Source organism: Narcine bancroftii, chromosome 13 (assembly GCF_036971445.1).
Source record: "Narcine bancroftii isolate sNarBan1 chromosome 13, sNarBan1.hap1, whole genome shotgun sequence".
In the NCBI taxonomy this organism is placed as follows: Eukaryota; Metazoa; Chordata; class Chondrichthyes; order Torpediniformes; family Narcinidae; genus Narcine; species Narcine bancroftii.
The window spans coordinates 15,354,052-15,367,316 of NC_091481.1; the positions used below are offsets into that span (position 1 = coordinate 15,354,052).

Consider the following 13,265-nt stretch of genomic DNA (forward strand, 5'->3'; position numbering starts at 1 on the left):
AAGTAAATATATGATATTTCCAGAGCACCCTTTTCATCTCTGCAGTACATTATTTCATAGTACTTGGTTGAGAGGACACATCAATTTGAAGCTCATGCTTGTATCCCAGTGGATTTGGTCATTGATTATTCATGACCAGTGATCTGTGGGTCAACAGGCCATCTGTTTCAAGTTTTCTGGGGCAAAGGTTCAAGTGGCATATCAGATCTCTAAACTTGTACTCTGGCAATTTTTCTCGGAAAAATTTTATACAAGATAATCTGACAGAGGAGACATGGCTACTCCAGTACTTACTTAGATTTAATCTATTTTCTGGTTAGCACTAATGCATTTCTACTGATAATATTTTACAGACTCCAAACCACTATCTGGTATGTAGGGTATGTACTCTAGTTGTAGTAAGGTTTGGTACTTCTCAAATATTTTCTTGAAGATGCTTTGAATCAGACAAGCTCTTGGCCGTGGGAGTTTCTCTTAACTGAGCATGTTTCAACTTTCTAAAATCCAGAATGGTTCAAAAAGCATCTGTTTTTTTAAAAAAAGATTTGAAAATGACTGCATTTCTTTGAAGTTCACCCAGCAGCTTAAATGTCTGGCTTTTCCTGTCAGAGCTTTACTTCAAAATAATTGATGTTGATCTGTTTCTTGTGACTGAATTAAACGATCTTTGGAGCGATCTATGCAGTGGAATGTCTTCGATCAGGCAAGGAGGTAGATTTGGAATATTTTTGGGTTTGTTGTGTCTTGAAGACCATGCTAGCAAAAGAGAAAGCATTGGTTGTGCTGGGACAAATATGGCGAAAATTGAAGTGGAGCAGTACTTTTGAGAAACCTACCAAGAGGGACAAAGTTACGGTTGCTAGTTGTCGCTATTGTATCTGTGCCTCTTTGGGCAAGAGAGGAGCACCATCCAAGGGAATTGAATAGAAGTGAAAACACAAGCATGTGAGGCAGGTTAAATATAGGGGATGTTGCATTCCTTGAAAAATGAGCTGAATCGAGATTCTTTTGAATATTTTATGATTTTTTTTTCCAAATTCAGTTCTAATAATTCAGAGAACAACAATCACGCTCATCAAGTATATTTACATTTCTTCTACGGAGTCTGGGTTTATTGCCCCCTTGCCCCCCCTCCCCCCACCACAACACAAAATTTAAAAAAAACGGGGACAATTTAAATAAACTTAAATGAAAAGGCAAAAACCCTTTTTTAACATTAAAAAAAAAACAAGACCCTACTGACCAAGGACAAATTACAAAATAAAAAATGAAAAAGAAACGAAAAACCTGTTAACCACAGGGTCTGTCAGAGCTCAACGCTGTCCTCCAGGTCTCTTGCATTCATCTTGGCCTGATTGGAATGGACTGCCTGCCTCTCCCCCAGGAAGGAAGGACAAGGCGGGGGGGGGGGGGAGAGGCAGGCAGTAAAGCACAGGGGATCACATTATATCGCTGCACCTATGCAGGTATGGTTGCCAGAAAATTTTAATATTTTTACTTTGGATTATAAGTAACTTTGTCCAAGGGAACACAGCTCTGAATCAAGATTTTTCATAACACAAAACAGTGAGAGTTGAAAAAAATGACCATCTATTCTATTGCCTTGTATGGATGCTGGCTGACCTGCTGAGTTCCTCCAGTATTTTGTGTATTACTTCAGTTTTCCAGCATCTGTCGTCTTTCTTGTTTGCCATATTGACAACTTGCTGAGATGGTAAAGATATTTTTATTTGCCACTGGAATCTTTGGTTAAAATGCTTTTAAATGGCCAGGAAAATTTTCATTATTATTTCAACAAAATACTGTCTTGAAGATATTTCTGGGACATTCCAGCAATAATGGAGTATGGTCAGCAATTAATGTGACTGTAAAAATGCAAAAAACTTGTTTTTGTGATTATTAAAAATACATATTTACTATTTACTACCATCAGCTTCAACATTTGAGTTTTGGTTTCTTAAATCTTCATCCACCTCTTTTAAAAAAATATAAGCACATTTATTGCTTGGTTTCTCTATCACTTCGTCGATGGTATATCTTAATCTTGTAGTGACCACATTCCTATTTTGATTCTCTAATTTGTATTAATTTATTTCTCTCATAGGCTGGTATTTAATGTTCAAACCCAATTGCCTTTTAGCATGGCAATAGATAATCTTGCAGCTGACGTGGACTTTTTTACCCCCTCCATAAATCTTCGTCCGCGAAGCCAAGCCAAAGAAAAAAAGAGATAATCTTGAGCAACCAAAATCTGTGCAGTGAAGTTCCTCCCACAATACTGTTAGCAAGTGAGAAAGGTGGATTTGGAGGTGAACTTGAAAGTAAAGATTTTTTAATGAATTTCTGACTTACATTTTCCAGCAAGAATTCAAACTTGGTTTCTCCTCATTTCTCTCTGAAAGCCCAGAGTAGGTTTTGTTCTTAGTAGATTAATTTTTGCTAAATCTTTTCTGTTACCTGATTAAGCATAGGTTAAGAGTGAAAGGAGAAAAGTTGAGGGAACACGAGGGGAAACTTCTTTGTGCGGGGAGTGGTGGGAGTGTGGAACAAGCTACCAGCTGAAGTGGTGAATGCGGGCTCAATTTTAACACTTAAAAATTTGGACAGTTACATGAATGGGAGGGGTGTGGAGGGCTATAGACTGGGTGCAAGTCAGTGGGACTAGACAGAAAAATAGTTCAGCCCAGACTAGAAGGGCCTGTTTCTGTGCTGTAATGTTCTATGGTTTTAAAAGGGAAAATGTTCTAATACTCAGCATGTAATTCATAAGTCAGCATAAGTGGAGAGATAAGTGCAGTTTGTGTTTAATGATGAAGGCCTTTCATCAGAACTAACCAGTTAGTTAAAAGTTAGAAAAATGGTTTGTTTAAGTTGCTGAGAATAGAAGCTGAATAAAGCAAACGGAATGCATGTAACTAAATGGAATTCAGAAAAACAGATGGTGTTGGCCAGAGAAGATGCAGAAGGTTAAATAATAAAAAAATAATTAGTATAGAGAAAATGTAAGTGGAGGGATGAGAATAAGGGAGATGGGAACTTGGAACATTTGAAATTTCAAGGATAGTGAGTTTGTACTAAAATGGTGGATGATGTGTATGAAATCTCATTGCTTCAGTGACGTTATGTACATGAACTAAATTATATTGTTATTGGAAACAATTTTGGAAGTCATGTCTGGAAGGGAGGGGGAAGCATCAGGGTTGGGCTGGTCGTATTTGAATTGGCAGGCCCAGAAGCATTAAGCCTCATTGATTGTTGAATACTTACCATAGAATTCTGATGTCTCTGATTAAGTAGAGATATTTGAGAGAATTTATCAGATTTTTAAGAATCTCTTCAGACACTTCCAAAAGAAGAAAAAAATTTGAGGCTCTGACGGGGAGTGGGAATATAGTAACCCAGTCAAACAATATGTAAACAGTTAAATGTTTAAAGCACCAATAACAGAGAACAATGAAGGGATCATAATTTGCTTTTAAAGAGACAAAAAGTACTGCCTGCACGCCCTATGTTAGCTGCCACTTGGGACACTATAAAAGGCAGGTTGAATCTGCTTTTTATTGATAAATGTATTTCAAAAGATGTTGCAGAGTAGATATTATTCCTTATTTTTATTAAAATTTAAATGGCTTGTAGATAATCTACTTGAAATTACAAATATAGTCAGAACATTTTTGGAACAACTTATTTATGACCTGCAGTATTTCTGATATAGTGGAGTTAACGTTCAACTTCACCCTGAGAATAAGGTAGCTGTTGTCGTGTCTGATGATTTTCATGCAGCTGGGTGAAAATTGATTCTCTCATTTCTTCTTTGAGCCCTAATGTGGACTTTGCAAAGGGGAGGCTGATGGAATATGAACCTGTCTTCATTGATGGGACAGCAATAGAGGGGTTTAGTACCATGTACCTGGGATTCCACATATCAGAGGACCTCTTGTGGAGTTGACTTATCAAAAGAACTGTGAAGAAAGCACATAATTGACTCTAAGTCTGAGGAGATTGGGCATGCAGTTGAATATTCTGATCAAACTTCTACAGGTACTTGTATACTGTGAGAAATTTGTTGACCGGTTATGCCATGGCCTGATTTGAAACATGATTGCTCAGAAAGCTGTAGAAATATAACTGTTACATAGTAACAGTTGCACTTAATGTTAGGAAAAAAGTGAGGTTTCAATAGCATAGACAGATCTTTAGGTGGTCCCAGAGTAGTTTATATTCAGGGATGGGAGTATGAGGAGGTTCAAGAGTCCAAAAGGTGTTTGGGGTGGGGGGGGGGGGGCAGAAAGCTGTTCTTGAACCCAGAGGTGTTGGACTTCAGGCTTCTGTATCTCCTTTCTGAAGGTAGCAGTGAGAAGAAATTGTGACCAGGGTGATGAGGATCCTTTGTTATGTTGCTGCCTTTGTGCATCAACATATCACATAAATGTCTTCAATGAATGAGAGGTCAGTGCCCATTATGGACTTGGTGGGGTTTAAACTACTCTGGGATCACCAAAATATCTGTCTATGCTATTGGAACATCACTTTTTTCCTCACACTAAGTGCAACTATTACTATGTTTATGTCCTTTTATATTTCCTTTTTTTAATGTCTTAGCATATTGTGGAAATTTAATGTATACAGAACTAGTTGGACATTGTGTTCCTGTGAGTTGAAGCAAGAATTTCTGTGCATTGTATTTGTGTACAAGCAGAGACAGCATCAGAGCAAATCTAATTGGGGGAGGGATCCCACGGCCGTTCCTGCAGCAATTTCACGTGCTGTTGGGTTGGGGGGCACAATAACTCATTTGGGGAGGCATGGGTCGCGAAGGCCCCCCCCTCTCCATGATGCCAATCCTGTGTATAAGACAATAACTTCCTATTTCTAACGATGTTTATTAGTGTAATAAGTTAATCATGACATGTTTGAAATGTTATTTTACTGGTTTGTGATTTGAAAAATCTAGTCAGTATTTATATATTTTTCAAGTAGTTAATGTAAAATTTGAGATCCATAAAATTGTGCATGCTGAACAAGTTGCATGCCAGATGGCAATTTTTGATGTTGTGGTGTCATGTAGAGAGATTTACTAGGATAACGGAGTTAATTTAGAGACCAGCTTTAGGTTAATTCCTTCTTTATAAATTGTTGACTGATTATATGAAGTAATGTCAACATCTAAAGCTCAAAGGAATAGTGAACTTGACATTGCAGCTAATGAAAACTGGCTTTCCAAAACTATAATTTCAGGAGTTGCTTGCCATTTCTGGTTACTTTTACCTTCTTGGTTAATAATGTTCCAAGATGCAAAACATTTATCACATTTGACAATTTTGTTGGTCTTTAAAGCTCGAGTATATTCTGTATTTTGTTTTTGGCAATTCTTCTAAATCTGCACCAGTAAACCAGTTAATGGAACATTCAAATATTCATTCACTTACTTTGACTAATACCATTCCCTGGCCTTGTTTATAATTTTTTTTAATTGATGACAATTCATCAATATTTGCATGCGTATTTGGTGCTTTTCAAATGATCTTTTCCATGACATGAGAGAAACTACCCAGTAGTTACTTTCTGGTACTTTATTTTAGAACTTGGCTGAACTTTGCATCCAGTATGAAAATTCTAACAGTTTTTTGTCATCCATCTTCTACCAGTTGCAATACTCCAGTATTAGGGGTGCAATAGGGGAAGCTTTCAGGAGGTGCTAAAGAGAAAACAGATTTCCCCAAAACTATGTTGGAGTTGACTGAATTGCAATTCTGATGCTATGTCATCATTCTGACATGTAAATTCTGCAATTCCTAAGTACTGATTGCTTTGCTCCAACATCATTATCATTTTCCATTTAAATGTAGCTTGATTGCCAACTTCCCCCACCCCACTTCTTGGATTCTGATGGGAATGCACTCACTCAATAGGGGAGGAGGAAGCAAAAGATTTTTATCTATAAATGGAGTGTCAAATCTCTAGAATAAAAGACATAATCCCAAGCTAATACACGTTATCAGAACATAGCAAGAAAGTATTGGGGGAGGAAAAAAAGCACCATTGTGTAAAAATGTGTTATTGCCTATGAATATAGACAATAGAATATTAAATTTGTGGTATGACATTGGCATAAGATGTATTAAAGACTGCTATACAGAAGGAACTCTTATGTCCTTTGAACAACTAAAACACAAATACGGAGTGGCCAATGGGACCTTCTTTTGCTTTCTCTTGCTTGGATCATTCTTAAGAGAAGGATGGGGACCAACGTTGACCCCACCTGAAATTAGTGAAATGAAATTAATGGTTTGGATGGGGAAGACACCCAAATTTATAGCAAGAATGTACTGTGCTCTTCAGAGCTCAAGTGTAAAACCAGGGTTACAGAGGTCAAGGGTAAGATGAAAGTTGGACTTGTGTAGTGATTTCAGCAAGAAGCTGGTCAGATGCTGGTGGTAAGGACCGCATGATATCAATTATATATGCAAGATGTAGATTTGTTTAATATAATTTTTTATGCCAATTATTATCTTAACCCACAGAAGTTACATAGATAAAAAAGCAGAAATATAAGAGGTGTATTGAGACAGGAACTTTTCTACATGCTATGTGATCATGCGTGAAGGTGAGGCCATTTTGGCAAGACATCACAGAAAGATTAACCAGGATAACAGGAGTGCCCTTTGCGGGCAACCTGGAGCTATATCTACTAGGTAACTTTACGGAAATTAGCAACAAATTGAATAAATATCAAATCTCATTTATAAAAATTGCACTGGCTTTCGCAAAAAAAGATGCAATCACTTGGAAGTTCAACTCCCCTCTACCTATAGCATGATGGACTTGCGGAAATGAACTGAGCTCAGTTGTTATTTGTACCATACAGTAAAATGAATAATCTGCTATCCAACAATTTGTAAATCTTGATACTTCGGCAATGTAACCAGGTGAAGTTTCCACACTCTTCTGAAAGTCACTGAGGCCTTGGTTCCTATGCTCCCCTATGATCCATCAAAGACCCACACATTCTGAGACTGAACTTACTTGCCGCCTTGTAGCCTTGATTTTGGCCAGAAAAGCCAACGATCTGACATGGATACACCTTCAACCCATATTTTTGTAAATCTATTCTGTTGTAAGGACTGAAGATACTTGGATTTTGAACAGGAAGAGCCACTATATAGTTGTTTGTGTTACATTATTTAGTACAAAATGTTGTCAGTCATGAATTGCAAATTAATCTTAGCATTAGCATTTTAACTAACACATGCAAAGGTTAATTTAGAACATAATTCATATTGGTATGCACTTAGCATGCTGGGAATGTTATTTTTTATGTACAGGAATTAGAATTTTTTTGGTTTGTGGAAAAGTATACAGTTCAGTGGAAAATAAGAAATCAAGTGACTACATTACTATTACTAGCTCAAATGCCACATAAAGCAAAGATAACGAAGATAATTTCATAGTGGTTATAAATTTGATGCAGTCATTTTGTTAAATAAATGCATTGTTTCTAAAATTAAGATTAAATTTAACAAATTTATGGTTATTGCAGTATTTGTTTTTGGAAATTTCACTGTCTTATTGAGCAAGGTTCAGTGATGCAAGCTTTCATTTCAATTAAAATTCAACATTAAACATCAACTTTCAAGTATAATGCCTTTGCTACAATTTGCAAATATCAGCGTCCTTGCTTTCCTCCAAATCCTCATCAAGCTGGTTTGACACAGATATAAATTCAGTATAATCTGTTGATTAACTTTTCAGCAGTTCTTTAATATCTGATCACGGGGGGACTGTCTCACATTGAAGCACATTGTGCTGGTGAACATGATCAAATGCAGATGCCTGGATGACAAAAATTTGAGCAGAGCATTTTGTATATTTTCACAACAAAGCATCCCTCTTTCAATATCATCTCAAATATTTTCAAAGATTTTAGGAATGCTCAGAGTACCAAGCTTAACTCTCCTGTGAAATCTCATAATATTGGGTTAAAATTTGGCATGAAACCCTTTTGCTGATTACTACCAACTGTGATCGAAGGAACCACACAGGCTGTGTGCTGTTGGAGACTGACTCATGGGAGTCAAGTATTGGAATCAGGATTTAAGAGGGCACCAAGCGCAAGAATGGCTTTCGAAAGTTCTCGGGTGCTGAAGGCTTCCTGATTGTATCAGAGGTTTGGAACTGGGGCTCGGGTTGGCGATGGCTTGAACTAGAATCTCGCGACTTCAGAGGCTGCAGGAGTGCTGGAAACAAAACCACGGACACTCCGTGCAACTGAAGGGACTCTCTTTTGCTTCTCTTTCTCCGATTATTAGTGGTACCCGCTTGTTTTCCTTGCAACAGACAAAAGTTATATCATGTATATATAAACATATTTAATGTATGTGACAATAAAAGGAACCTTTGAACTTTTTTGAACTTTGTCCCATCCCCTCACTTATAAATTGTATCTCTTCATGTGGAACATCACATTGGAAAAACTGTGTTAGAAGCACAGAATGTATGCTTGGTGGGATTTTCAATGCTCATTACTAAGAATGGCTCTGTAGCACTTCAGCAATAAGATTGGGTCTGCAGCAGGTGTTGAGGGAGCCAACATGATGGAAAATGTACTTGATCTTGTCAGCAATTGACCTGTTGAAGATGCATCTGTTCACAATGGTATCACTTGGATTGACCACCACTCAGTCCTCAGAGCAAAATCTAGTCATGTAACAGTACCATCCTGCTAAATGGCAGATTATAACCCGACGTGGCACCTCTGATCTGGGCATCCATGAGGCATTGGTTTAAATTTGGGCTCTATGTGCTATAAATTTCTCTTTTTCTTCAGATTTTCAACATTTGCCATTGTTGACGGTGCTCGGCATTGAAAATATGCAGCCTTGCAAACAGAAGGCCCAAAGCTTATTTGGAGACACAATGACCACTAAAGTTGCAAATAGTCTGGTTGAACATAAGATGATAGCCAGGCAACATCAATAACATCTCCGTAATGAATAATGTTTCTCCTGTTGGAAATGAAGAAGAAAAAATAACATTCAAATACAGCAAGCTATTGGGAAATGAAATGGAGCATTGGTCTTCATCGCATGAGGGATGAAGTAGGAAAATCTTGTTCTAACTGTACAGGGCTTTGCTGAGACTCCTATGTTGAATGTAAACTTGAGACAATGCTATCTTTGAAATTTACTAAAAGGAGTTGAAGTTTCTCTTGTAATTTGGTATGCCAAATAGTTTCTTAAAGTGCAGTGTTTGTAATGTTTCTATTTCAGGTTTAAATATTAAAGATTTACCAGTAAGTTTTATTTATCATGTGTTAAGGATAGTTGTGCCTTTGAAAACTGTTTCATGATTGTTTGGAAAGTGTGGGCTTGTGGATGGAGGGACCTATAATTGTGTTGTAAATGTAAAGGTTCCATTATTTTCACGTAATACATTTAGAATGTAACATTCATGAAATTCTTTAACTTTCTCTACCTTGGGGAAGACTGAGAGTTTCCCCTCACAGAAATGAGACCGTATCTCTAAATGTAAAGCAATTAAATAGTTTAAAGTCTTAGAATGTTACTCTTACTTCAATATGATGAATACAGATCATCTGGAAAATGTGCTCATACAGGATTCTCTTGAGTAAGTTGAAGATCTGCTGAATTTTTAAAAATGGGTAATAACTCATGCTTTCTGAACTAATAAACATTTTTGTCCCAGCTTTGGTTTATAGAACTGTGCAATGATACATATCAGAAGGAGATCATTTGGCAAATGGGTTTGTGCTTGTGTTTCAATAGCAATATTGACAAGACTCATTACTGAATACAAATGTATAAATCGTGTCTTAATTTTCTTTGCATTGAAATAAACAGCATTTTATCTATCTAGTCTTCTCTCAAAACAGGAATATGCTAGTCAATTTCTCCCATACTTTCAGCACTGGAGATCATTACCAAAATCCATGGTCCTGCTGAGAGTTGACCAATGCATTGTAAATATTTTACACGTGCTGTGTGACCTGCTGAGTTTATCCAGCACCTTTCGGTATTGCACTACAATCACAGCATTTGCAGACTTATTTAACACCATTTTCTTAATTTTTGCACCATTTCTGTTCAAAAGGCCAAGCATCTTTGAAGCTCTTATAATAGCTTTCTCAGTGCCTCTGGCTTTCAAAAGTTTGTTTGTACAGCTGTCTTTTATAATTGTACATTTTTTTTTAAATTCTTCCCACTAAAATGATAGTTTGATGGTTAACATGGATTCAGTGGGCAAAAAGACTGGTTTCTGTACTATTTCTGTCTCCGACTACATGCTTTTGCATTGAACTTAATTTCATCAATCTTCCTCTTCCTGACGTCAATTAGCATTCATGAATTTCATATATCTGAAAATGTTGCAGTGAAGTCCTAACAGTACAGATCAATACAATATACAAAATGAGTAGTGAATTTAAAACTAATCCCTGGAGACTTTTTCTGTAATCTTAATGTCAAATCACTTGACACTTGATTCTCTGACCAATCTTGTAATCATATTGCTACATTTTGAAATTAAAACTCTTTAATTGTGTTTTCTCAACACTGTATATGTGGTACATCAGTTGTGACATTGCATTAACTCTCATTGATAGGTATCTTGGTGCATAAAAATATCTCAAGTCATCTGACATGAAACGCAAGGGCATATCAGTACATCTGAATAGTTGATATTCAGGATCAAATTAAAGGAAAAGAAAGAATTTAAAGATTTATAGAAGGGAAGTCGTGTCTTTGGGGCCTAGTTTGCTGAACAAATTGCCAAGTAATATAGCAATTAGAATTAGGAACTTTGCAAAAAGCCAGAATTGGAGAAAAAAATGGAATGATTGAAGATTGACAATTGAGTAAATTGCAGAGAGATGGAGCAAGATCACAAGCTAGGTTGAAAATGAGTTTTATCTTAATTTTCCATTACTGGGCTTGGAACCAATGTAATTCAACAAGATGAGATTATCATTAAATGAATAATGATGCAAGAAATGTTCTAGAAGAGCTCGTGTTCAAATGTGGCGAAGTTGGAGGTCAAAATGAACCATGGACACTGCCTTACTTTGATTGTTTCTTGAACTTTTTAAATGTATTTTGTAAGGTGGCTTATATAAATGTTTGCAGAGTGACGCTGCTGCAAAACCACAGATTTTGTGGCATGTTCATGAAAATAAATTCTGTTTCTGGAATATATGAGAATCACAGATGAGGTGAGAACTGGAAGAATTGGGGAGTATTAAAATGGTGATTTGAGCCAAAGTTGTGTGGTGGCTGGATTTTGTCCCTTCATCAGTTTCTTCCTGTGTCCCTGTATTTGTCAAGAACATTGTGTTTTTCAGTCATGTAAAAGTTGGCAAGTTGTTTTATGCCCCTCCTGTGACCTTCAAAGTTGGGATAGAAGTGGGATAATTATGTATAAACCTTTGAATTGGAAAAAAATATGGTCTTTAACCATAAAGTGTTTTTCCCAATCTCTGAAACTGGAATTAAGATAACAGAATATATGATCATTGAAGTGATCATAAGCAATTTGGCTCCTGCTGCACTCTGTTGTTCCGTGAGATTATGGCTGTCTCCCATGGGAAATTTTTAGAAGGAAAGTGATTGCATGGAATCAAAAATTATGACAGCCATTTTAAAAACATCAACTTGTGTGTCTGCTTTCTCATCCTTTGCAAAGATTAAATGGCTAAATGTGACACAAGATGGCTGAGACAAACTTGGGAAACCAAAATCTACATCAGCAGGCTCAATGTCTTCTGGCAGCAGGAGAGCAAAGTAGTGGCATGTAATCTGATTACATTATCATATCAGGCAGTTCAGAGCAACTGTCAAGAAGGCAGCTGCAGAGATATTAATGATCGAGATCCTTGGAGGTTGGAATGAATGGTGGGGAAAAAAACTTCACTAAAGTAATACGACACTAGCACTTCCTGGATAGATTACTTTTGGCTTGTGTCATGTCCTGATATTAATTATCTCATTGGTAACTGCTTATTTTTCTGACAATGCAAGTTTTTGCCATTTGCTCAATGATTGTATTCTCATTTCTGATCAAGAAGGTCATGGATCTATGTATAAAATCTCAGTAAATGCTGCATTATTGGAAGTGCCATCTCGCTATTAAACCAAGACCTACTCTGCAAACTTGGGTGATTGAGAAAGGTTACGTAATGCCAATTGCAAAAGTGTAAGAGAGTTTCATCTGTGATTTCTTGGACACGCTTAATGCATTCCACCCCATCGATGCACTTGGCATTGTTGGTGACACAGTCAATATTGGAGATTTAGCTCTCCCATTAATACTGCACTATTGCTCTGGCAGCTGTCATTGATCTAACTACACACCTGCTCCAAATCTCATTGACTTTTAGAGGGCTTTAATACAGCCCCATTGAAGTGATCATTCCCTTCTTATTTCTATGTTCTATCCATATACATCACTGGATGATCCAAGAATATCCTCTCAGCACTGTTGTTTTTCCTCCTAAAACAACAACTCCCCCATCTCTCTTAACTTAAATCTCTATCTTGATTATTGCATCAGTACACTGGAACATTCTCTGTTTCCATTATGGCTATATAATCTCAGTTCTCAAATCCATTGGTGAGTTCATCTGCCTTGGCTGTTGAGCCTCTTGCAATTTAAACTGCTCTCTCCTTGCTCAGCTGTTGCCTGACCTGTCTATCAAACTTACTTTGACCACAATGTTTGCCCAAAATTCTTAACTCCATTTTCTCTGCACTGAGTCCCATTCCACTGCCAATCTAGTTTAAACCCTCCCAAGTAGCACGAGCACTTCAAATCAGAGAATTTAAATGGAGTTATGTAATTATTGTGATTACCAGAAATTAATGCAATTCTCATACAATAGTTTTGTCGTGGGGCACGTCTGTATTGGTGTTTGGATCATCGCCAAAACTTTCCCTGCCTTGCAGATGATGCACGTTGCGCTGTATTGGTCCAGTTTAAGATATTTGCGCTGTATTAGTCCATAGGAACATAGGAAGTAGGAACAGGAGTAGGCCAAAAATGGCCCATCGAGCCTGCTCCGCCATTCAATAAGATCATGGCTGATCTAATTTATGACCTAACTCCACCTACCTGCCTTCTCCCCATATCCCAATTTAAGATATGCCTGGTTTAGTTCACATTTAAATTGCCATAACCAGAAATTAATTCTTTCCTTGCCCCCATCCTTCCCATGTTTCCATTGTACAAGCCCTCATGATGCTTAATATAACTGA

The 13,265-nt window shown here is 37.1% G+C and overlaps 1 protein-coding gene across 7 annotated transcripts in view; it reads left to right on the forward strand.

Annotated features, from left to right (window-relative positions):
• Positions 1-13,265, forward strand: part of orc5 (origin recognition complex, subunit 5) — a 65,321-nt gene that overhangs the window by 45,327 nt on the left and 6,729 nt on the right. Inside the window, exon 14 of one of the 7 annotated variants that reach the window (XM_069907568.1) lies at positions 8,828-9,842. The exons of the other annotated variants lie outside the window; for them this stretch is intronic. Within the exon in view, the coding sequence (XP_069763669.1) occupies positions 8,828-8,851 (24 nt within the window). The 3' untranslated portion in view covers positions 8,852-9,842. Of the gene's footprint in view, positions 1-8,827; positions 9,843-13,265 lie in introns of those variants that run through there. 7 annotated transcript variants of the gene reach the window in all.